The sequence below is a fragment of the Leucoraja erinacea genome, chromosome 3 (assembly GCF_028641065.1).
Source record: "Leucoraja erinacea ecotype New England chromosome 3, Leri_hhj_1, whole genome shotgun sequence".
Lineage (NCBI taxonomy): Eukaryota > Metazoa > Chordata > Chondrichthyes > Rajiformes > Rajidae > Leucoraja > Leucoraja erinaceus.
In genome coordinates, this window is record NC_073379.1 from 78,971,023 (window position 1) to 78,996,795 (window position 25,773).

General features: G+C 42.6%; 1 protein-coding gene across 4 annotated transcripts in view; it reads right to left on the reverse strand.

Moving 5' to 3' along the window:
• Positions 1 to 25,773, reverse strand: part of vps13a (vacuolar protein sorting 13 homolog A) — a 329,586-nt gene that overhangs the window by 218,945 nt on the left and 84,868 nt on the right. For all 4 annotated transcript variants that reach the window (XM_055633035.1, XM_055633034.1, XM_055633037.1 and 1 more), the window contains exons 17-22: positions 20,084 to 20,226; positions 17,712 to 17,913; positions 9,677 to 9,791; positions 7,311 to 7,447; positions 2,637 to 2,769; positions 2,248 to 2,365 (exon numbers count right to left, since the gene is read on the reverse strand). In XM_055633035.1, the coding sequence (XP_055489010.1) occupies positions 2,248 to 2,365; positions 2,637 to 2,769; positions 7,311 to 7,447; positions 9,677 to 9,791; positions 17,712 to 17,913; positions 20,084 to 20,226 (848 nt within the window). The remainder of the gene's footprint in view (positions 1 to 2,247; positions 2,366 to 2,636; positions 2,770 to 7,310; positions 7,448 to 9,676; positions 9,792 to 17,711; positions 17,914 to 20,083; positions 20,227 to 25,773) is intronic.

Below are 25,773 nucleotides of genomic sequence, written 5' to 3' on the forward strand. Positions count from 1 at the left end.
AATTCTGAAATTTTATTATTATCTATTGACGTTTTAGATGTATATAAATTTTCGTAGAATTGAGCAAATCTTTTATTGATATCCTTGGGTAGTGTTAATAATTCCCCACTATCTGATTTAATCTTTAGTATTGCATTCTCTTTTTCCCGTTTTTTCAACTGGCGTGCTAAGAGTTTGTGGGGTTTGTCCCCGAATTCAAAGTGTTCTTGTTTTGTAACTTGGAATAATGTTATAACTTTCTCTGACAATAATTTATTCAGCTTGAATTTCAATAATAGGATTTTATTATGTTTATCCATAGTTGGATCTTTAGCATTATCTATATCTAATTGTTTTATTTGTTCTTCTAAATGTCTTTGTTCTTTCTTATTCTTTTTATTTTGGTAAGCTTGAAATGAAATAATGACTCCTCTAATAAATGCTTTAAAGGATTCCCATAATAGCGTGGGGGATATATCTGGTGTATCATTTATCTCAAAGAATAAGTCCATCTGTTTTTTTAGATATATACTCCCTTGTGGGTCTTTTAAAAGTTGCGAATTAAACCTCCAGAACGATTTATTCATGGACATTCCTTCTAATTTTAAAACAAAGGTTAAAGGAGAGTGATCTGAAATCGCATTAATGTGGTATTTAGGATTCATAGTGTGTGTAATTAATTTTGTATCCACAAGAAAATAATCTATCCGTGAATATGTTTTATGCACCGTTGAATAGAATGAGTAGTCCCTTCCCGTCGGATTTGCAATCCTCCATACATCTGATATATTTGTGTTTTCCATATATGTATGTAAGAGTTCACTGGTTTTAGATTTCATATTACCTTTTTGTTTTTGCATCGATTTATCTAAATAAGGGTCTAAAACACAGTTGAAGTCCCCTCCGATTATAACATTTTGATAATTAAATTCGGCAATTTTATTCAGAATTTTAGTAAGGATTTCAAAGTTTAGAAGTGAAAAAAACAAATGGCTTGTTCATGTGGGAGGCACAACCGGAAAGATAGCTCGGCACTCGCAATGCCATTTGCGGTCGCTAAACCTATATTGTAAATTTTATTTTGATAAATCAAGCGACTGTACATCTAACTTTTGTTTTGCTCCCATGGAAGTTTGACACAGCAAATTCTAGCTGCTAATCTGGCATTAGGTAGATCTATTCTTGCATTAACTAATTCCGCTATATTTCTTTGTGCAAATTCAGTGAAAGCAACGAAACACCAATTTCTTTACCATTTCTGGACCATTTGCACCACTCAAATTCAAAACTGATACTTCAGTACACTGGAAATACTACATTTAATACCATCATCCAAATCATTAAAAACATGATTATGTGGATAATTGCATACTAAGATTATGCAGACTTTAAGATGAGTTAACACTGAGGTCAGGTATCATCTGTGGAAAGTGGAAGGTAATGTTTTAGCTGCATGGCACTTCGTCAGGAATGGGAGAGAGAAAACAAGTTAGCTTTGAGTAATAAAGAGGAGCCCAGGAGAAGGGATAAGGGAAACAGGCCCTACGGCCCAACTTACCTACACTGCCCAACGTCCCAGCTATACTCATCCCACCTGCCTGCGTTTGGTCCACATCCCTCCACACCTATCCTATCCATTTACCTGTCTAAAGGGCCTGTCCCACTTTCACGACCTAATTCACAACCTCTGCCGAGTTTGCCCTTGACTCATACTCGCAGCAAGGTCGTAGGAGGTCGTAGCAGACCGTGATGCTAGTTGTAGGTACTCGTGGCATCAAGTAGGTCGAGGCGTTTTTTCTAACCTGATGAAAAATGTCCACGAGTAAAAAAGGTTGTGAATTAGGTTGTGAAAGTGGGACAGGCCCTTAACTCTTTCTTAAAACGTTTGGATAGTCCCAGCCTCAACTAGTCTTGACAGCATCCTCTTAAATCTTCTCTCTATCCTTTCCAGCTGGGCCAGAATGGGAGTGGAATGGGTAATTAATGTGATAGGCCAGGTTCACCCCTGTAAACTGAACTAAGGTACCCCACAAAGCAATCATTCAATCTGCTTTGGATCACTCCAGTGCAGCGGAAGTTACATTGTGAAAACCAAATGCATATTTAAGAAGTTCAAGTGATTTACTATTTCACCAGGAAAGACTGGATCACGAGAAGGGAGGAGATGAAAGGATAATTAATTGCTGCACCTCCTGTGATTATGTTGGCAAATGCAATTTCAGAAATCTTTTGTTCAACTTTCACCCATCTGATAAAATATATACATACTTGGGCATTCTTGCATCAGAAACAACCATTGCTCTGCAAAATTCAAGTTTTACATCCATGGGCTGCAAGATGTGCTGAGCAGATTGCTTTGTTTTGCGAGCTGCTTTCCAGTCATCCACTAAATCAAAATAACAAATGTAATTACATTCACTCTTTAGCCTGAATAATTTCTGGATAAATTCCACTCTCTTGTCAATTAAATTCCAAATTTGTCAAACTAGATAATAGCAAGTTTAAAATGAATAAAAACATTGTGGCTAATTATCAATCACTCAATATATAACATTTTCATAGATAAATCAATTTGTTATAAAAATATTAATTTTGTTATTTAAAACTTTATATTAATATTAAAAGTTGCATCTTTTATACACCTAGCAAATACATACTTGGTTCAACGTAAAGTAGTTGAACACTAGTCAGCTGTACTTCAAAATGGTCATAGGCTCTGGCCATGATATCCTCCAAAGTGCTTTCTCCAGCTGTGATTTGTGGTAGACGTGCACGACTTTTACTGATCATCTTAGAAAGATGAAAATTATGAATGTAACATTTTTAAAAGAGACCAAGAATTATTCTACCCGCACATACAAGGAAAACATATCATGATAATCAATAAATAGTTCATTCGCTCATAGACGACGTTCTGCCATCGCTTTGCCACAGCCAGTGCCACATCTGTGTCTCTGCGGAGATCGTCCGCAGTGCATGCCTCTCCGCCGCAAGTCAGTAGGTGGGCCATTGTCTGTACCTCTCCACAGTTGCACTTGTCAATAGTAACCAAATAGTTACTAAACTTGATATTTAGCTATATGTGGCAAGAAATTTACCAATGCTCATTAGAAATGGGAATAGTGCCAGAGGATTGGCGTACTGCGCATGTTGTTCCATTGTTTAAAAAGGGGTCTAAGAGTAAACCTAGCAATTATAGACCTGTTAGTTTGACATCAGTGGTGGGCAAATTAATGGAAAGGATACTTAGAGATAATATATATAAGCATCTGGATAAACAGGGTCTGATTAGGAACAGTCAACATGGATTTGTGCCTGGAAGGTCGTGTTTGACTAATCTTCTTGAATTTTTTGAAGAGGTTACTTGGGAAATTGATGAGGGTAAAGCAGTGGATGTTGTATATATGGACTTCAGTAAGGCCTTTGACAAGGTTCCTCACGGAAGGTTGGTTAAGAAGGTTCAATTGTTGGGTATTAATGGTGGAGTAGCAAGATGGATTCAACAGTGGCTGAATAGGAGATGCCAGAGAGTAATGTTGGATGGTTGTTTGTCAGGTTGGAGGCCAGTGACTAGTGGGGTGCCACAGGGATCTGTGTTGGGTCCACTGTTGTTTGTCATGTACATGAATGATCTGGATGATGGTGTGGTAAATTGGATTAGTAAGTATGCAGATGATACTAAGATAGGTGGGGTTGTGGATAATGAAATAGATTTTCAAAGTCTACAGAGAGATTTATGCCAGTTGGAAGAGTGGGCTGAAAGATGGCAGATCACTAATGCTGATAAGTGTGAGGTGCTACATCTTGGCAGGACAAATCAAAATAGGACGTACATGGTAAATGGTAGGGAATTGAAGAATGCAGGTGAACAGAGGGATCTGGGAATAACTGTGCACAGTTCCCTGAAAGTGGAATCTCATGTAGATAGGATGGTAAAGAAAGCTTTTGGTGTGCTGGCCTTTATAAATCAGAGCATTTAGTATAGAAGTTGGGATGTAATGTTAAAATTGTACAAGTCATTGGTGAGGCCAATTCTGGAGTATGGTGTACAATTTTGGTCGCCTAATTATAGGAAGGACGTCAACAAAATAGAGAGAGTACAGAGGAGATTTACTAGAATGTTGCCTGGGTTTCAACAACTACGTTACAGAGAAAGGTTGAACAAGTTAGGGCTTTATTCTTTGGAGCGCAGAAGGTTAAGGGGGGACTTGATAGAGGTCTTTAAAATGATGAGAGGGATAGACAGAGTTGACGTGGATAAGCTTTTCACACTGAGAGTAGGGAAGATTCAAACAAGGCGACATGACTTGAGAATTAAGGGACAGAAGTTTAGTGGTAACATGAGGGGGAACTTCTTTACTCAGAGAGTGGTGGCTGTGTGGAATGAGCTTTAAGTGAAGGTGGTGGAGGCAGGTTCGTTTTTATCATTTAAAAATAAATTGGATAGTTATATGGACGGGAAAGGAATGGAGGGTTATGGTCTGAGCGCAGGTATATGGGACTAGGGGAGAATACGTGTTCGCACGGACTAGAAGAGTCGAGATGGCTTGTTTCCGTGCCGTAATTGTTATATGGTTATATGGTAATGCTAAAAGAAACCATTTTTATTGGTTCAAAATGTGCAGTTGGTGTCGATGCAACACTGCTCACTTGATTGTGAATCTCCCCAAAGCTAGCTTGCCATTTCTGGCAAAGAACTTGCCCTTATTCCAACTCAATCTGTCATTTCAAATGGGTCTTTGCCTTCATCTTATGCTGGGTCATCAAGCTAGCCAAGCCACCAGTCACAAAGCAGATTGCTCAGAAATAGAGCACAAAAGACCAAAAAGCACAAATTTACTTAACTTTTTAAACAATTCTCAGACCAGAATACTACTTGGCAATAGCACATCAAGTGGATAATTCTGGCCATATTTCTATCATTCTATCAGGTAACACAACAGTGAGGATGAAGCAGTGGAGATACCAGCAAGACACAAAACTTGTTTAGATAGGTAGGATGATGCTCATGAACATCGTGTTCAAGTAAGAACTACTTCCAACTCACCAAGGAAGTCCTCAATACATTAAGAACCCAAAGTTCCTACAATTGAGTACAATGCCTTCCGTCAAGCAGGAGAGACTTGAACCAGAATAATCCAATAATGTGCAAGAACAATGGAATTTTGAATTTGGTCAATTTTGTGCATTTCTGAAAACTGATTGTGTTTTAATTGTTAAACTACAAGTCATAAACAGCCAATCATTCTCCCTTGAAAATCCATTTACACTCCAGGGTAGAAATTCATGATTGACTGTATTGTCTATTATGGCTGTAAATAAAGAACAATATTGCACAGCCACTAATGAAGGAAACATTTCAATTCAAGCAACCAGGGACAAATTTTGGCTCACAAATAGATCAATAAAATCTTGTACCTTGCCCAAAAATAATTAGACACTTAAGTCAGGTTGTTTTTGACCCTGTTGCTGTGTTTCCATTTTGAAGGAAATTACCCGAAATTCTGGAAATTCAGGTTGTCTTCGAGTAATTTTATGGAAATTAAATAATTTCGGAAAATTTCCACATCCGGCCCGCGAAGGGGTCCAATCCGGCCCACGGGAGGATTTGGGGGGGGAAAAAGTATATTTACGACCATCTGCGCCTGCGCAGTTGGGGGAGGCCCATCAGCCGCGTCACAATTGAAAATGGCGCCGGTGACGTGGTAGGGACACAAAATGACGCCGTCTCCCCATGCGTGCGCAGTGGGCCCGGTATCCGTGTGTGCGCAGTTTGGGCGGCAGTCGCACATGCGCAGTTGGGGAATTTCTGGAAATACACCAAATTCCAGGAAATTTGGGATTCTATTTAAGGACTTTTTTTTGAGGTGTGGATGCACTACCCTGGTGTCAACAATTTGTAACCAAACAGGTTTAGATTCGCCTTTGAATTGTCTCATATTAATTATTCTATGTTTAACTTTTATATCACCTGCTATCCTATATAAATATCTACAGAACAAATTTACTCTTCTTAATGCAGCCATCAAATACTGTTAAATCTAATTTAGAATGTGCTTCCTGCTTGTTTCTTTGGTTTCAATCAACATTTTGGACAATATTCTAAAACCATATGCACAAAGCCCATGGTGAAGTGCAATAGAACAAGTGTTAAACTGATTAAACTGCAACTATGTATTATAAACTGTAAACTGCAATTCCCCCATTCTGCAGAATCTGAAGGCGATGGAAAAAGTGTGATGAGGGAGAGGAAAGGTCCATAGGGACATATGGTGGAGTTTACCTTTATGATAGGTAGATGCCTTGGACTTCCTGACAGTATTCCATCGGGGTCACACCCTTTCGCTAACACATTAGACCTTCAGTTGAGAATTGATTCAATGTTCATGATGACACACAAAACCTCATTCACATGGAATTATGTTTCCAAACCAGTTTTATACAATGCTAAATAACTGTGACCATCGTTTTTGAGATGCTTTTTTGTTTTATCATGAGTATAAATTTTGGCATCTTGGAAAAACCAATGATTCAGCTGACCTGTTTACCAGCTCACAACGTCTCTGCTCAGCTATTTCAGGCTGGATACTCCTAATTTTATCTCCAACTCCACCATTTGTCCCAATACATTTCTTAGTACAAACTCACCCAAAGCACGCTTTATTCTTGCAGTCGAGGCTAATTCTAACATGCAGAACAAGTGCAAGAAAACTCTACTTTGACTGTGCATATGTTTGCCTTAACAGTCGACCTTTGGTTGCATTGAAATATCAATTTTTGTGCACGTTTTTGCTGCTCACTTAGTTTCTTAAATAAGTTTATGCCTGCGAATCTCCTTCTCTCTTTCCTCTATTGTTTGGTACCTGGTAAACCAATTTTTTTTAATTTTCTGTATTTATTTTTAATAAACTAATATTGTGGAGCCACTGCCTCACTATGCTAGAAACCCAGATTCAATCCTGGCCTCTGGAGCTGTGTGCTTGTTCTCCCTTGTGACTGCATGGATTTCCTCGGGGCTCTGCTATTTCCCTATATCCCAAAATGTGCAGGTTGGACATTATAAATTGTTCCTCGTGTGTAGGTGGGTGGCAGAATATGGGGCAGCTGATGAGAATGTGGGAAGAATAAAATGGGATGAGCATAGGATTGGCAGAAATAGGCAGTTGTCAGCACAGACCGAGGGGCATGTTTTCATGCTGCATTTCAGTTACTATTATTACGAATGTACTAAATTATTTCACCCTCTTTCCAATTATCCTTTAAATTGTCCAAATTGCAAGGGATTTTAATTCAACTCACATTGAAAAATGTTTCTACTTTCACAAACTTACCTTTAAATTACCGAGATCAACAATTAGTAAGTTGGCAGATTTATCATAAAAACCCTTCTGTGGAACAATAATATAAGAAGCCATGAGGTTTATTTTCAAGTCCAGGACCGTCTGCGTTTCAATTATGTACATCAAACCTGCAAACAATATGGAATGATAAATAGACACCAGAGAAAGTATTAAGTGGATAATTATGAATTCTTTATCAAGAAGCTTTTTTATACTAGCAAATACTGTACAAGCATTCTTATCCAGATAGAACATGGCAAATATACTCAAAGTGTTATATTTCTTGTTATAGTAATTGCGCAACACTATTCCCTTTAGTGTATGCTTAGCCCATTTATTTCAACCACCGCTTCCCAAAAATATCAAGCAACAGAACAAATAAGAAAGATTGTGTCATTGCAAGAATGTGCATCATCCTTCAGGTAGTTGCATCAAATGAGGGAAATAGTTTGTTTTTCAGATGATAAACTTTGCAACGCCGGGGGTAGTGGAGATTGGAAGAGTCGTGTTGGTTTCAACCAGTGGGAAGGTGGGTAAACATAAGAGCCCAGGCCAGGGGAAATCAGGGACTAGAAAGCAGCTTTTTTTTTTTGAAGGGGTACAATTACCTCCATGTTCTACTAAATATATTTCAAAAGCATGATTTTTCAGTAGCACCCATTTCCCATGCACAGACAAATTAGATAATGTATGGATTTTAACAGGCATTAGACTCCTCATTTGCTTCAGCAAGGTGCTTGATACCTAGCAAAATTCCAAGGAACACACCTCCTACCAGATAGCTATGTTGCTTCATGTCTACCATACTGGATGCTGAAGTTAAACTTCCCTTCATTCGTTCATTATCTACTATTATCTGAATGGTGGCCGATTAGGAAAAGGGGAGATGCAACGAGACCTGGGTGTCATGGTGCACCAGTCATTGAAAGTAGGCATGCAGGTGCAGCAGGCAGTGAAGAAAATGAATGGTATGTTAACATTCATAGCAAAAGGATTTGAGTATAGGAGCAGGGAGGTTCTACTGCAGTTGTACAGGGTCTTTGTGAGACCACACCTGGCGTACAGTTTTGGTCTCCTAATCACGAAAGACATTCTTGCCATAGAGGGAGTACAGAGAAGGTTCACCAGACTGATTCCTGGGATGTCAGGACTTTCATATGAAGAAAGACTGGATAGACTCGGCTTGTACTCACTAGAATTTAGTAGATTGAGGGGGGATCACAAAATTCTCAAGGGGTTGGACAGGCTAGATGCAGGAAGATTGTTCCCGATGTTGGGGAAGTCCAGAACAAGGGGTCACAGTTTAAGGATAAGGGGGAAATCTTTTAGGACCGAGATGAGAAAAAGATTTTTCACACAGAGAGTGGTGAATCTCTGGAATTCTCTGCCACAGAAAGTAGTTGAGGCCAGTTCATTGGCTATATTTAAGAGGGAGTTAGATGTGGCCCTTGTGGCTAAAGGTATCAGGGGGTATGGAGTGAAGGCAGGTACAGGATACTGAGTTGGATGATCAGCCATGATCATATTGAATGGCGGTGCAGGCTCGAAGGGCCGAACGGCCTACTCCTGCAACCATTTTCTATGTTTCTATGTTTCACGTTCGTAAGTCATAGGAGCAGAAGTACGCCATTCGGCCCATCTATTCTACTCCGCTATTCAATCATGACTGATCTATCTTTCTTTCTCAACCCCATTTTCCTGTCTTCTCCACGTAACCTTTGACACCCTGACTAATTAAATACCTGTCAATCGCAGCTTTAAAAATACCCAAAGACGTGGCCTCCTTCTTGTTAAAGAAATTACTCCTCAACACCTTTTTAAACATATGTCCTTTTATCCTGAGGTTGTGCCCTCTGGTCCTAGACTCGCCCACATCCACGCAATCCAGGCCTTTCATTATTCGGTAAGTTTCCCTTCTAAACTCCAGCAAGTACAGATCCAAAACCGTCAAACGCTCATCATACATTAATATCATGGCTGACTTCATAAGCCAAAGAGTTTGTTCAGAAGAATATCAAGCATTTGATAACAATAATAACACATATGTCATGTTACATGTGGAAGCCAATCTCACCGGCATTTTTGCCCTATGGATAATTATTCAATTTACTTAATTTTGAGCTTCTTGCCATCTGCAATCTCTAAATGTTGATATGCAGACCAAAATCCAGGTCTGAATACAGCACAGTAAGTTACTAGATCCTTTCCACTCCTTTCTATTTCCCAATTTCTAGAGCACACTCTAAATCCTGTTATTTGTTCTGATAACAAGCACTTCGTACTTGCAGATCAAAACAATTTCAAAAGTTTCCTCATCCAAATTGGATCAATGGGTGAATAGGATTATTGACACTTACCCGTTGCAGTCTTATCACGGAATTCCTCAAGTTTAATCAAAGTAGCTGATGTTAGCTCGTCCAGATGCACATCACTTGGTGGTCGAAAAAAATCTACCAAACTGTTCACAGTTCTCTGTTGGAATTAATATATTAACTGCAGTTACCCAATTTTCTCCAAAACAATTTGGAAGTAACACCATAAAATAACATACTCATCCCTGCCTACTAGAATTGCAATAAATCTCTACTAATAACTGAATATGCCGGAAAACGTCATCAAGTCAGGCTGCATCTGTGGAAAGTAAAAACAAATTGCTGGAAGAACTGAGCAGGTCCAACACAGCATCTGTGGAGGGAAATGGACAAAAAAAAATTGGGTTGGAACCCTCCAAGAAGGATCCCTTCGTAGACAGTGCCTGGCCCAGTGTTCTCCAGCAATTTGTCACTCAACATTCCAGCATCAGAAGTCCCTTGATCTCAAAAAGAAAAGTTAACATTTAATATTTCAGGTCATGTTTTGATTTCCACAGATTTTGCCCAACTTGCCACACTGCATTTTCTGTTTCATTTCAGAATTCTAACATCCGCATTTAATATTTTCTACGAATCTCCAAAGCTTAATTAAGGATTGGAACATCCAGTCACTGCTGGATGTTCCAACTAAATTTTGCCACATTTGGAGTTTTAGAAGATCATTTAGCACTGAAAAAAGTAACTAATACATTTGTGTTTATCTCTAACTGTTTCTTAACTAAAAGGGCTTGACAACATGGTATAATATGATAACCTACAAATGTAATACTTGAATGTGCAGTTTTATTATCATAAAAGTTTTCAAACTGGAAAAAAATTAGCTCACTTATCGCATGTAAAAGACAAGCTACCAAAGATTTAAATAGTTTTAAACTAAAAATCCTGATTTGCCACACAATGTTGCTGCCAATTTTTCACCACTTAGTTCTAAAATACACTAAACTTTCACAATTTTAAATTTGAATGGTGGTTATTTATTGCAGAATTAAGATCTTTCAAAGAAAAAATCTTTGATGGCGAATAAGACTGATCCATTTACAAGGGGTTGACACAAGAACAAGAGATAAAGTGACAGTCAAAAGAATCAAATGTCACTTCTGGTCTACCTTTCTACGAAAAACAGCAGAAAGGTGATCTGAAATATGCTGCTGGAAATTGCATTACAACTACTGAAAGCAAAGTAAATAAATATTTGGAACAAACAAAAACACGTGCAGGTGAAATTAACCATATCATAGATTTTACTTCGGAGTCACGTGAGTGACTACGTGAAGAACCCACCCAGCGCGCAGGCGCGGCATTACGTCAGCAGTGCAACAGCGGCAGCAGCTGGAGCCAGGCTCTCCAGCTGCAGCATAAAGACGAGACCTCAGGTAAGTGTCTTTTTTGTTACAGAGTCGCGCTAGAGAGAATAATGGCCTCTCGCAAGCGACCAGCCAGGAGGACTGCCTGCCCTACTCCACCCGAGGACGGGTCCATAGCGGGACGGCAGCCTCTCGCAGCGGAGGAGCTTTTTCAACGCTCCCGCTCAACCGACACCGAGCCGCCCCCAGTGCTGCAGATCTCAACGCCCCGCACAGGGAGGAAGGCGACACAGAAAACCGACCGGCCGGTGTCCTCCGATGATTCGGAGGAACGGGAACACTCTCCCCCACCGAAAAGGGGAGACGCTCGGATAAGCTGCATGAGGCAGCTCCTCGAGCGTATGATCAATGAGGAGATGCGGCATCTCCCAGGAGGACGGGCTTTGGCCTCCTCCTCTCCACACCCTTCTGTACCCTCTATATTCGAGGGCAGTAAGGGAGGCCAGGACTGGGCTGGCCTATCCCAAGGGCAGGCGGAGGATATCGTCAGCATGCCGGGCGTGCCGGAAGAAGAGCTACTGGGTGTAGTGGGCCGATATGCGGCACCACCAAACTGGGATGGTGTTGCCACCCAGAATGGCGGCAACTATAAACAGGCTGTCCAACAACCCCTGCAGGACAAGGCTGTCCAGCAGGCCCTTGACAACTACATCGCGCCCGAAAATTGCGAGGCGCTGAGGGTCAAGACGGTAAATGGGCAGATCTGGAACCAGCTGGGGCAGCACATAAGGGCTCAGGAGGGCAAAATGCAGCGAGTCCTGAAGCTCCACTCAGCAGCCGTCACCGCCGTTGCTCGGTCCGTTGGGGATGAAGACTTGACCATACCCCAGCAGGATGCCCTCGCACTGATGTGCGGCACCACGTATGAGCTAAACACCTACGGCGGGACAACATCAGGCCTGCCCTCAACCCAACATATGCCGGCCTCTGTAAAGCTCCAGCGCCCGAACGACAGGCGCTGCTATTTGGTGCGGATCTGGCCAAAAGGCTCAAGGAGTTGGAAGAGGCGGCAAAACCAGTAGGCCTCATGAGGGCAGGGCCAGGACCGAGCAGGGCGAAGACACCCAGTTGGCCGCACGCCTCGGCAGCCACCAGCAGATACCGAGCTGGTGAAAGCCTGGTGACCGCCTCCCACTACCCCCAGAGCTCTTTTTTAGAGCGGGGCCCAGGGCGGAGCCGTGGGAAGATGCGCCGCCCCACCGCAGCACCAACACGGACAACCTTGGGCCAGACCCACCGGAAACGACCCCACAAGTGAACATGGAGGTAGGTGGGTCTGGTTCCTGTCAACATACACAGACAAAGGGTGTAGTATTAACAGGGGGACGTTTGAGGTTCTTCAAGCATGTTTGGTGCTCCCTTACTAACAATCAGTTTATACTCAACAGTATTAGTGGATACAAGATTGAATTCAAACCAGGCGTAGAACCGCCAGTTCAGCACATGCCCCAAAGGGTGTTCCTTCCCTCGGCAGTTGAGAAGGTAGAAGGACAAGCTGAACTTGATCGGCTCGTGGCTAAAGGCATCATAGAAATGACCACACACGAGCCGCAAGAATTTGTATCAAATATTTTTCTCAAAAACAAAAAAGATGGTGGATGTCGCATTATTATTGATCTGACATCACTCAATCAGTCTGTTGAGTATCAACATTTCAAAATGGAGACATTTGTCACTGCCAGACAACTGATCTCCAAGGGATACTACATGGCAAGCATAGATATCAAAGATGCTTACTATTTGGTACCCATTCATAAAGATTACTTTAAATATCTGAAATTTATCTGGAGGGGCCAGCTATGGCAGTACCGAGCTTTGCCCAATGGTTTAACGACAGCTCCCAGACTATTTACGAAAATTCTTAAAGTGGCCATGAAGAAATTGAGAGAACTAAAACATTTAGTAGTGGCCTATCTGGACGATGTTCTCATATTAGGAAGAACACGGGAACAAGCTGTCGCAGGAGTGTTAGCCACTAAACAACTCCTTGAAACTTTGGGTTTTATCCTCCACCCAGATAAATCAATATTGGAGCCTACTACTAACATGGATTACTTAGGCTTCACTATTGACACGATTCACATGACTGTCACTCTGCAGCAGCATTTCCGGCTGCCCAACATGGGCCCTTGCATTATCAAAATTTACAAAGAGCAAGGACTCATGCATTACGTCTTCATAGGGGGCATTATGATCGCAAAATGGATTTACCCGCTGAAGCCAAATCAGAACTTCAGTGGTGGGTTGACAATATTTGGCACAGTCACAGTCCTATCACCGTAACCAATCCTAACATAACCATTGCAACGGATGCCAGTGCTTTAGGCTGGGGAGCTACTAACTCCAAAGACAGCACAGGTGGCAGATGGACTAACTCAGAGGCATCGCTACTACAATCACTGGGCATTAACTTTTTGGAAATGCTCGCCGCCTTTTATGGGCTAAAAGCATATGCATCAGGTATGCGACACGTGCATGTTAGAATTATGATCGACAACACTACGGCAGTATCTTATATCCAGCACATGGGTGGCATTAAATCAGTATCATGCGACAAATTAACTGCTATAATCTGGCAATGGTGTGTCGAGAGACATATTTGGCTATCAGCTGCCTATTTACCAGGCAAACTAAATTTAGTGGCGGACACCAGGTCACGAAAATTCAACGACAACATCGAATGGATGTTGGACCCAAAATTATTTGCTAAAATTATCAAGCAATATGGTACGCCAGATATAGATTTGTTTGCGTCTAGGTTAAATCACCAACTACCCATGTATGTGGCTTGGGAACCAGACCCAGAGGCAGCAGCGGTAGATGCCTTCACGCTGGACTGGGGAAATTTCTTTTTCTATGCTTTCCCTCCCTTCTGCCTCATCAGTCGGGTACTCCAGAAAATTCAGGCAGACTCAGCCTCTGGCATTCTGGTCGTGCCCGACTGGCCTACCCAACCATGGTTCCCAATGTTCCACGACATGGTGGTAGAGACACCTATGGTCCTTCAACACCACCCCCAATTATTGACTCACCCGGTAACTGGCATTAGCCATCCATGCCACCAAAAATTGAAACTCCTGGTTTCCAGATTTTGAACAGGCCTTACCGGGGATTGGGGTTATCAGACAGAACAATCACCACCATGTCGGCATCCCTGCGAGTTTCCACCAAGAAACAGTACCTGACCTTCATCAGAAAATGGGAACAGTACTGTCTGGACGCAGGGACATCCTACACGACGACTTCGATCTCGGATGTGCTGGAGTTCCTGGCCCACCTGCACCATGACCTCAAGATGAGCTACAGTGCCATCAATACGGCTCGGAGCGCACTGTCCGCATACCTCATGCCGATAGAACAGCATAGTGTGGGATCCCACCCTCTAGTCATCAGACTCCTTAAGGGGATCTTTAATACCAAACCCCCTACACCTAGATACACTCACATGTGGGATGTGAGTGTAGTTCTTACACACCTTCGAGGTTGGCCTCCGGTGGGATCCCTGAGCCTGGAACAGGCCACTTACAAAACCCTCATGCTCATGGCGCTTGTCTCAGCTCAAAGGGTCCATTCGCTCCATCAGCTTAATCTGAACTACATGGTGACCACCCCAGATACCATTACTTTCACCATGCCGGGGTTGGTAAAACAAAGTAGACCAGGTACATCAAACTCCCCGTTGATCTTCCGGGCTTACCCTCCAGAACCTAGGCTGTGTGTGGTGACCCACCTTCATCATTACCTAGACACAACCCAAACGCTAAGAGGGAGAGAGAAAGCCTTATGGGTTAGCCACAGAAAGCCTTTTGGACGGGTAACCAGCCAAACATTATCCAGATGGTTGAAACAGGTCCTCAGCATGGCAGGGATTAACACAAATGTTTTTAAATCCCATTCAACCAGGGCAGCGTCCACCTCAGCGGCGGATAGGATGCAGGTTCCCCTCGACCACATCCTCAGAGCAGCGGGATGGTCAAGGGAATCGACATTCCAACGATTTTACAACAAACCGCTGATGGAACAGGACGTCTTTGCGGATACCGTTTTAAAAACCGCAAAGTTATGATTTAAAGCCCATGGGAGCTATTTTGTTTTTTGTTATAGTTAATAAATATTTCTTTTATAACTAAACAAACTTGTTGGTCTCTAGCTACCACTTCCTCCCTCGATGATCTTTCGGCAGTGAGTGATATAACTGTTACACGGTTTGAAATCACAGACCTTTGAAGTCTTCACGTAGTCACTCACGTGACTCCGAAGTAAAATAGTAAGATTAAACGAGTACTTACCAGTACGAAGTTTGATCTGTATTTTATGAGGAGTTACGATGAGGGATTACGTGCCCTCCGCTCCCACCCTCATTATATAGATCAAATTCGGACTAATGTCTCGTTGGTCTTCACTATCTTTACTTCAACTAGTGTCTATCTGTGATTCCACACCGCTGCTTGGAAGTATGCCGCGCCTGCGCGCTGGGTGGGTTCTTCACGTAATCCCTCATCGTAACTCCTCATAAAATACAGATCAAACTTCGTACTGGTAAGTACTCGTTTAATCTTACTATTAAATAGCTGCACCAAGGATACCACACAGGCACAGTAAGCCAATAGACTCCCATTTCATTCTATGTTTCTTCAGCAAAGAGGAGCTGGAAGCCAGAGGATTGGGAAACTTTCATAGGACAACAGAAGGAAACAAAATGGGCAATACGGGCTGAAAAGATGAAGTACGAAGGGAAGCTGGCCAGGAATATAAAGAAGGACAGTAAAAGCTTCTTTAGATATGTTAAGGAAAAAAGAGTAGCAATGTGAAATATGGGTCCCTTGAAGGCAGACAGGGGTGAAATTATTAAGGGCAACAAGGAAATGGCAGAAGAGTTGAATAGGTACTTCGGATCTGTCTTCACTAAGGAAGACACAAACAATCTCCCAGGTGTGCTGGAGGACAGATCTAAGGGGGTAGAGGAACTGAAATAAATTTTCATTAGGCGAGAAATAGTATTGGGTAGGCTAATGGGACTGAAGGATGATAAATCCCCTGGACCTGATGGTCTGCATCCCAGGGTCCTCAGGGAGGTGGCTCTAGAAATAGTGGACGCATTGGTGATCATTTTACAATGTTCAATAGATTCAGGATCAGTTCCTGTGGATTGGAGAATAGCTAATGTTATCCCACTTTTCAAGAAAGGAGCGAGAAAGAAAACGGGGAATTACGGACCAGTTAGCCTGACTTCGGTGGTGGGCAAGATGCTGGAGTCAATCATTAAAGAGGTAATAATAGGGCATTTGGATAGCAGTAAAAGGATTAGTCCAAGTCAACATGGATTTATGAAAAGGAAATCATGCTTGACTAATCTTCTGGAATTTTTTGAGGATGTGACAAGCAAAATGGATGAAGGGGTGCCTGTGGATGTAGTGTATCTAGACTTTCAGAAAGCCTTTGATAAAGTTCCGCACGGGAGACTGGTGACTAAAATTGGTTGGCAGACCGGAAGCAAAGAGTAGGAGTGAACGGGTCCTTTTTAAGAATGGCAGGCAGTGACGAGTGGAATGCCGCAAGGCTCGGTGTTGAGGCCGCAACTGTTTGCCATATATATTAATGATTTGGAAGAGGGAATTAGGAGCAACGCTAGCAAGTTTGCAGATGACGCAAAGCTTGGTGGCAGTGTGAACTGTGAAGAGGATGTTAGGAGGTTGCAGGGTGACCTGGACAGGTTGAGTGAGTGGGCAGATGCGTGGCAGATACAGTATAATATAGATAAATGTGAGGTTATCCACTTTGGCAGCAAAAAGGAGGCAGATTGTTATCTCAATGGGGTTAGGTTAGGTAAGGGGAAGGTGCAGCGAGACCTGGGTGTCCTTGTACACCGGTTACTGAAAGTTGGCTTACAAGTACGGCAGGCAGTGAAGAAAGCTAATGGAATGTTGGCCTTCATAACAAGAGGATTTCAGTATAGGAGTAAAGAGGTTCTTCTGCAGTTGTATAGGGCTCTGGTGAGACCACATCTGGAGTATTGTGTACAGTTTTTTGTCCCCTAATTTGAGGAAGGACATCCTTGTGATTGAGGCAGTGCAGCATAGGTTCACGAGATTGATCCCTGGGAGGGCGGGACCGTCGTATGAGGAAAGATTGAAAAGACTAGGCTTGTATTCACTGGAGTTTAGAAGGATGGGGGGGGATTTTATAGAAACATATAAAATTATAAAAGGACTGGACAAGCTAGATGCAGGAAAAATGTTCCCAATGTTGGGCCAGTCCAGAACCAGGGGCCACAGTCTTAGAATAAAGGGGAGGTCATTTAAAACTGAGGTGAGAAAAAAGCTTTTCACCCAGAGAGTTGTGAATTTATGGAATTCCCTGCCACAGAGGGCAGTGGAGGCCAAGTCACTGGATGGATTTAAGAGAGAGTTAGATAGAGCTCTAGGGGCTAGTGGAGTCAAGGGATATGGGGAGAAGGCAGGCACGGGTTATTGATAGGGGACGATCAGCCATGATCACAATGAATGGCGGTGCTGGCTCGAAGGGCCGAATTGCCTCCTCCTGCACCTATTTTCTATGTTTCTATGTTTCTCCAGATTCTTTTTCACCAAACTATAATCAGAAGTTTTATACAACTTACATAAATATTTTAAAAGTATATCGTTCATTGCACTCACTGCATCATATACAATTTGAAGAGGACGTGACTCCACCCTTAGTCGCTGGTCGGCAATTTCATTCAATGGATTTGTCTCAAACATGATCTGGAGAAGAGTCTCTTCATTTTCAGTCATAACATTTCTTGAGGAAAGTAGCAACGGTCTATGCATTTCATGAAGCAATCCTGTCACTTCAAGTGTACTTATTATTGCCTCAAATCTACAAAGACAAAGTAATTCATAATGATGACATAACAACATTCACATTCACTGTTGCTTCATCATGCAACCTGAAACAACCAGAAACAACAATACAGCATTTACTTAAATAAATTTCAACTGTATTAAAGGAATTTCTTGAAACATTATCTCAGTAATATGGTCTTTGCTTGTTTAAGGATTATCTGTAAGACAGAAAATGCAAATGACAAGTAAGGAAGGTGGTAAATGGGGAGGGGAGGAATGACAGATGGATGGAACCAGTTGGGGAAAGTTAACGTGACCCAGCAGGTATAATGTATTGACGATAGACGAATCCTGGGCAGATCTACGGGAGAAAGAAATGAGTTACAGGGAGTGAAGGTTGCCTGAAGCTGGAAAATTCAATGCTCATACCATTGGGTTTTAAACTATCCAAGCAGAATATAAGGTGCTGTTCTTCTAGTTCACATTGTCAGTGGAGAAGGCTGAGCACAAACAAGTCAAGGGGTGTTGAAATGCATAGAAATTAAAGCTCAGGATGGCAACTTTAGGCAGAGCATGTGTTCCAAAAAAATTTGCCTAGTCTCTGCTTAGTTTTACCAATGTAGAGGCAGCTACACTGAAAGCACCAAATGCAGTCGACAAGGATGGAACAAGTGTATATGAATCTTTGTCCTTCTTCGGTGGTGAGGAACGTGTTGGAACAAATGATGCAACTACTGCGGTTGCAGGAAAAGTGCCAGGGAACAGGAAACGATTAGGATTAGGATCAGCGAACCAAGGACATGCACACAGAAAGGAGAAAATTAGATGGGGAAGATGTGCATGGTGGTGGGATCTGCTACAGCTGGTGGAAATGAAAGATGATGTGATGAATGAGGAGGCCAGCAGGGTGAGAGGTGTACACTGTCTCTGCTCTGTCTGGGGGACGGGAAGTAAAAAAAATGAAGCAAATGAAAATAAAATTGAATAAAAGGGCTCCGTGAGCCACTGAGGGAAAGCCATGATTCCTTAAAGAGGAGGCCATGTCACACATTCTGAACCAAACAGCTCATCTTGAGAACAGCCATGGCAGAGATGACGAAACAGAAAGGGATAATAACCTGACAAGAGACTGAGTGGAAGGAGCTGAAGTTCACCATAGAACGCATTTTATCGGCATGGTTTGGGAACAACTACATCCATGTGCTCTTCATTCTCTGGGACTTACCCCAGCAACCATAAGACGTGCAATACTCGTCACTACACCTACTCCCTCATCACCATCCAGGGATCTAAATAGCCCTGAGAGGTCAGGCAAATAATAAAATGCATCTCCTCCAACCCTGTCTTATGCACTCAGTGCTCTCCATGTGACAGCCTCGACATCGGTGAAACCAAAATGCAGACTGGGCGACCATTTCAAAACACCTGTGCTCTGTCCATAGTTGTTATCATGAGCTCCCTTTTGCATGCTATTTCTATTCCCTTTTCCCTTTGTACATGGACATGTCATCCCCAGCTTTCTCCACTACCAGATTAAGGCCAAGCACAAACTAGAAAAACAACTCATATTCGGATTGTGTAGTTTCCAAACACAATGGCATGAACATTGAATTTTCCAACTACGGTAAACTGCTCTCTGTGCGCCTTTCACTCTACTCCTGCTCTCCCCTCCCTCTAGTTCCACCTGCCCATCATCCATCCCTGAACCGATTCCACATGTCTTCCTTATTCACCAGATTCCAGCATCTACATCTTCGTGTCTCCACTTAACACATTCCAGCATTATTTTTACTTCCACTCTACCCATCGTCCTTCTGGTCCCGTCAGTTCCTTTATCTTTGTCTCCCCATCACCAGCCAATTGCCATCTCCCCATTTTATTGCCATATCCCACTCTGTCTGTCGTGATGCAGACTGATGACCCAAAACATTGACTATTCCTCCGCCGACAAACATATTATTCAACTCCATCTACTCAAATTGCCCAGATCCTCCAGAAATGTTTACTTTTGATACAAGGAAATGTTCTTCAATTCAATTAAAACATTATGCAAAAACAAATATTATTTTTGTATCAGACATAATAACCTAACCAGAATCAGAATGAAATGTTGCTCTATATTTCTCACAAGATTCTCACTTCTGGTTCCACCATTTTCTGTTGTCATTCTAATAAAAGGAAGTTATAAAGGTTGTAAAACTTACCTTATTGCTTGTGCTCCTGGTCTCTGTGTTAGATGTGTGCTCAAGTCAAGCACAGAAAATTTCATTATCTCTGGTTTGTCTTGCTCTTCATTGATTGAAATGGACATACTGTCGAGCTTCACATACATTTTCATGGCTTCATACTGTGCAAAGAACAAATAAGGGAAAAAAATGAACAAGAATACAACAGAATAAATTCATGATTTTCAATATTTGATTATAATAATTTAGATTTAGTTGCGCCTTTAGCTTAAAGGCACTGCACAGTTAAGAAATAAGTATTCAAATGGATACGGTTTTGAGGATTATCCTAAAGGGCCTGTCCCACTTTCCAGAGTTACTCACAAATTATCCCGAGATTTCCCCTTGATTCAAACTTGGAGAATGTCCGTAGCAAGTCCGTAGACATTTCGTAGCAGCTCGTAATGCCAACCGTAGGTATTCGGGGCATCAGGTACGTCGGGATGTTTTTTTCAGCATGTTGAAAAATGACGAGTAAAAAAAGTAGCCCCGAGTACCTACGGCTGGCAATTACCGTAATTCTCCGAGTTTGAATCAAGGGGAAAACTCGGGTGAATTCGTGAGTAACTCGGGAAAGTGGGACAGGCCCTTAAAGGTGTGGATGGAATGGAAGAGGAATTTGAGTGCTTCAAGGCAAAGGGAGCAATGGACAATTAAAACAGGGAATGAACAAAGTGGCAAATCAAGTGATATGCATAACACTTCCGCTCAGTTCACATTAACCAACCTGATCCCCCGGTGGCACAGCACTCCCCTCCCATTCCGAATCCGACCTTGCTGCCCTGGGCATCCTCCATGGCCAGAGTGAGTCCCACCGCAAATTGGAGGAGCAGCACCTCACATTTCGCTTGGGTAATTTTCACCCCAACGGTATGAATATTGACTTCTTCAGTTTCAGGTTGTCCTTGCTTTCTCCCTCCTTCCCCTCCCCTTCCCAGCTCTCCCACAGCCTAATGTCTCCGCCTCTTCCGTTCTTTTTCCAGCCCCCACACGACCCCACATCAGTCTGAAGAAGGGTCTCGACCCGAAATGTCGCAATTCTTTCGCTCCATAGATGCTGCCTCACCCGCTGAGTTTCTCAAGCATTTTTGTCTACCCAAGTGGAATGCAGGGATCTTAGAAGGGTCGGTATATACAGTGCATTCAGAAAGTGTTCAGACCCCTTCACTTTTTCCACATTTTATTACATTACAGCTTTATTTAAAAATGGATTAAATTCTTTTTTTTAATCATCAATACAATACCCCAGAATAAAGAAGCGAAAGCAGGTGTTTAGAAATTGTTTGCAAAGTAATTAATAAGAAGTAACTGAAATATCACATTTACACAAGTATGCAGACCCTATGCTGTTGACACTCAAAATTGAGCTTAGGATCATCCTGTTTCCATTGATTATCCTTGAGATGTCTCTACAACTTGATTGGAGTCCATCAGTAGTAAATTAAATTGATTGGACATGAATGGAAAGGCACATACCTGTCTACATAAGGTCCCACAGTTGACAGTGCATGTCAGAGCAAAAACCAAGCCATGAAGACAAAAATATTGTCCGTAGACCTCTGAGACAAGATCGCAGTGTTGGCTTGAAGGGCTGAATGGCATACTCCTGCACCTATTGTCTATTGAATCGAGACACAGATCTGGGGAAGGGTATAAAACAATATCTGCAGCATTGCAGGTCCCAAAGAGCAGTGGCCTCCGTCATTAAATGGAACTTTGGAACCACCAGGACTCTTCAAAGAGCTGGCTGCCCGGCCAAACTGAGCAATCGGGGGAGAAGGGCTTTGCTCAGGGAGGTGACCAAGAACTCGATGTTCACTCTCACAGAGCTCCAGAGTTCCTCTGTGGAGATGGGAGAACCTTCCAGAAGGACAACTATATCTGTAGCACCACCAATCAGGCCTTTATGGTAGAGTGGCAAGGTGGATGCCACTCCTCAGTAAAAGGCACAGGAAGGACTCTCAGATCATGAGAAACAAGATTCTCTGGTCTGATGAAACCAAGATTGAACTATTTGGCCTGAATGCCAAGCGCAACGTCTGGAGGAAACCAGGCACCGCTCATCACGGTGAAGCATGGAGGTGGCAGCATCATGCTGTGGGAATGTTTTTCAGTGGCAGGAACCGGGAGATTAGTCAAGATCGAGGGAAAGATGAACGGAGCAAAGTACAGAGAGATCATTGATGAAAACCTGCTCCAGAGCATTCTGAACCTCAGACTGGGGAGGAGGTTCACCTTTCAACAGGACAATGACCCTAAGCACACAGCCAAGCCACTGCCGGAGTGGCTTTGTGACAAGTCTAGGAATGTCTTTGAGTGGCCCAGCCAGAGCCCAGACTTGAACCCGATCAAACATCTCTGGAGGTAGCTGAAAATAGCTGTGCATCGACACTTAGCATCCAACCTGACAGAGCTCGAGAGGATCTACAGAGAAGAATGGGAGAAATTATCCAATACAGCTGTGCCAAGCTTGCAGTGTCTTATCCAAGATGACGAGGCTGTAATCGCTGCCAAAGGTGCCCCAACAAAGTACTCAGTAAAGGGTCTGAATACTTATGTAAATGTGATATTTCAGTTATTTATTTTTAATTACTTTGCAAAAGTTTCTAAACACCTGTTTTCGCTTTTTTGTTATGGGGTGTGTAGATTGATGATAAAAATATATATTTTATCCATTTTAGAATAAGGCTGTAAGGTAACAAAATGTGGAAAATGTGAAGGGGTCTGAATATTTTCTGAATGCTCTGTAGAACTGAGTCAGAGTCATACAGCGTGGAAACAAGCCCTTCGATACAACTGGATGAGCAACATGCCCCATCTGTACTGGTCCCACCCCCCAACATTTGTCCCATAACTTGCACGTTGAATTGGTAGGAAGGAAGGCAAATTAAATGCTAGCATTTCTTTTGAGAGGGCAAGAATACAAAACAGGGAGTGTGTGGGAAAGAACTGCAAATGCTGGTTTAAGCCGAAGGTAGACATAAAAAGCTCGAGTAACTCAGCAGGACAGGCAACATCTCTGGAGCAAAAGAATGGATGACGTTTCAGGTCAAGACCGAAACGTCATCATTCCTTTTCTCCAGAGATGCTGCCTGACCTGCTGAGTTACTCCAGCTTTTTGTGTCTATCTTCGATACAATGCTGAGGGTTAATAAGGCAATGGTCAGACCGCAATTGGAGTATAGTGAGCAGTTTTGGGCCCCGTATCTGAGGAAGGATGTGGTAACTTTGGAGAGGGTTCAAAAGAGGTTTATGAGAATGATCCTAGAAATTATCGGGTTAACATATGATGAGCATTTGCTGGTTTAGAAGGATGAGGGGTGGAACCTCATTGAAACTTAGCAAATAGTGAAAGGCCTGGATAGAGTGTATGTGAAGGGGATGGTTCCACCAGTGGGAGAGTCTACGACTAGAGGCCAAAGGAAATACCTTTACCAAATGGTCCACTCCTGCGCCTATTGTCAAGAAAGGCGGTCGGGAGGAATGCCTCCAGTCAGAGGATGGTGAATCTGTGGAATTCATTGCCACATCGGCTCTGGAGGACGTTAATGGTTATTTTTAAGGCAGAGATTGAAAGATTCTTCATTAATACGGGTTTGATAGGTAATGGGGAGAAGATAGGAGAATGGGGTTGAGAGGGAATGGTAGATCAACAGTGATTCAATGGCAGAGTAGACTTGATGGACCAAATGGCCTAATATGTTTCTATGAACTTACAGTGCCCTCCATAATGTTTGGGAGAAAGACGCATCATTTATTTATTTGCCTCTATACTACACAATTTGAGATTTGTAATAGAAAAAAAATCACATGTGGTTAAAGTGCACATTGTCAGAATTTATTAAAGGTTTTTTTTTTAATACATTTTGGTTTCACCATGTAGAAATTACAGCTGTGTTTATACATAGTCCCCCCATTTCAGGGCACCATAATGCTTGAGACATGGCTTTACAGGTGATTGTGATTGCTCACATGTGTTTAAATGCCTCATTAATGCAGGTATAAGAGAGCTCTCAGCACCTAGTTTTTCCTCAAGTCTTTCATCACCTTCAGAAACTGTTATTGCTGTTTATCAGCATGAGGACCAAAGTTGTACCAATGAAAGCCAAAGAAGCCATTATGAGACTGAAACAAGAATACAACTGTTAGAGACATTAGCCAAACCTTAGGCTTACCAAAATCAACTGTTTGGAACATCATTAGAAAGTGAGCACTGGAGAGCTTACTAATTGCAAAGGGACTGGCAGGTCAAGGAAGACCTCCACAGCTGATGACAGAATAATTCCCTCTATAATAAAGAAAAATCCCCAAACACCTGCCCACAGCCTGTCCGTATTGGTGGAAATGTGTCATCCTCGATAACAATCAGCATGGGAGCACCTCAAGGCTGCGTGCTGAACCCCCTGCTGTACTCACTCTATACTCATGACTGTGTCGCTGGACATAGTGCAAACTCCATCATCAAGTTCGCCGACGACACCACTGTTGTGGGACGAATCACTGATGTGACGAGTCAAAGTATAGGTGAGATCGACCAATTGACCCAATGGTGCCAGCACAATAACCTGGCACGCAACACCAGCAAAACCAAGGAACCGATTGTGGGCTTTGGAAGGGGTAGGATAGGGTCCCACAATCTCGTTATATGGTGGAAAGGGTCAAAAGCTTCAAATTCCTGGGCGTGCATATTTCCAAAGATCTTTCCTGGTCCCAGCACACTGATGCAATTATAAAGAAAGCACATCAGCGCCTCTACTGCCTGAGAAGATTACGGAGAGTCGGAATGTCAAAGACGACTCTCTCGAACTTCGACAGGTGCACAGTAGATAGCATACTCACTGGTTGCATCTTGAGCTTCCAGGAGCGGAAAAGAATGCAGGAAGTTGTGACCACTGCCCAGTCCATTATCGGCTCTGATCTCCCCACAATCGAAGAGATCTATCGCAGTCGCTGCCTCAAAAAGGCTGCCAACATCATCAAGGACCCACACCATGCTGGCCACACACTCATCTCCGCCGTCATTAGGTAGAAGGTACAGGTGCCTGAAATCTGGTACATCCAGGTTCAGGAACAGCTGCATCCCCACAGCCATCAGGCTATGAAACTCGCCACCAAACAAACTCTGAACTATAACAGCCTATTGCACTTTATCTGTTTATTTTTGTGTACATATATGGCACATTGAACTGTTCTGTATTTATGCTTACAATATTCTGTTGTGCTGCAGCAAGCAAGAATTCCATTGTCCTATCTGGAACACATGACAAAAAACTCTCTTGACTTGACTTGACAGATCAAAAACACTCTTCAAGAGTCAGGTGTGGATTTGTCAATGACTACTGTCTGCAGAAGACTTCATGAACAAAAATACAGAGGCTACACTGCAAGATGCAAACCACTGGTTAGCTGCAAAAACAGGATGGCCAGGGTACAGTTTGCCAAGAAGTACTTAAAAGAACAACCACAGTTCTGGAAAAAGGTCTTGTGGACAGATGAGACGAAGATTAACTTATATAAGAGTGATGGCAAGAGCAAAGTATGGACGAGAGAAGGAGCTGCCCAAGATCCAAAGCACACCACCTCATCTGTGAAACACAGTGGTGGGGGTGTTATGGCCTGGGCATGTATTGCTGCTGAAGGTACTGGCTCACTTATCTTCATTGCTGATA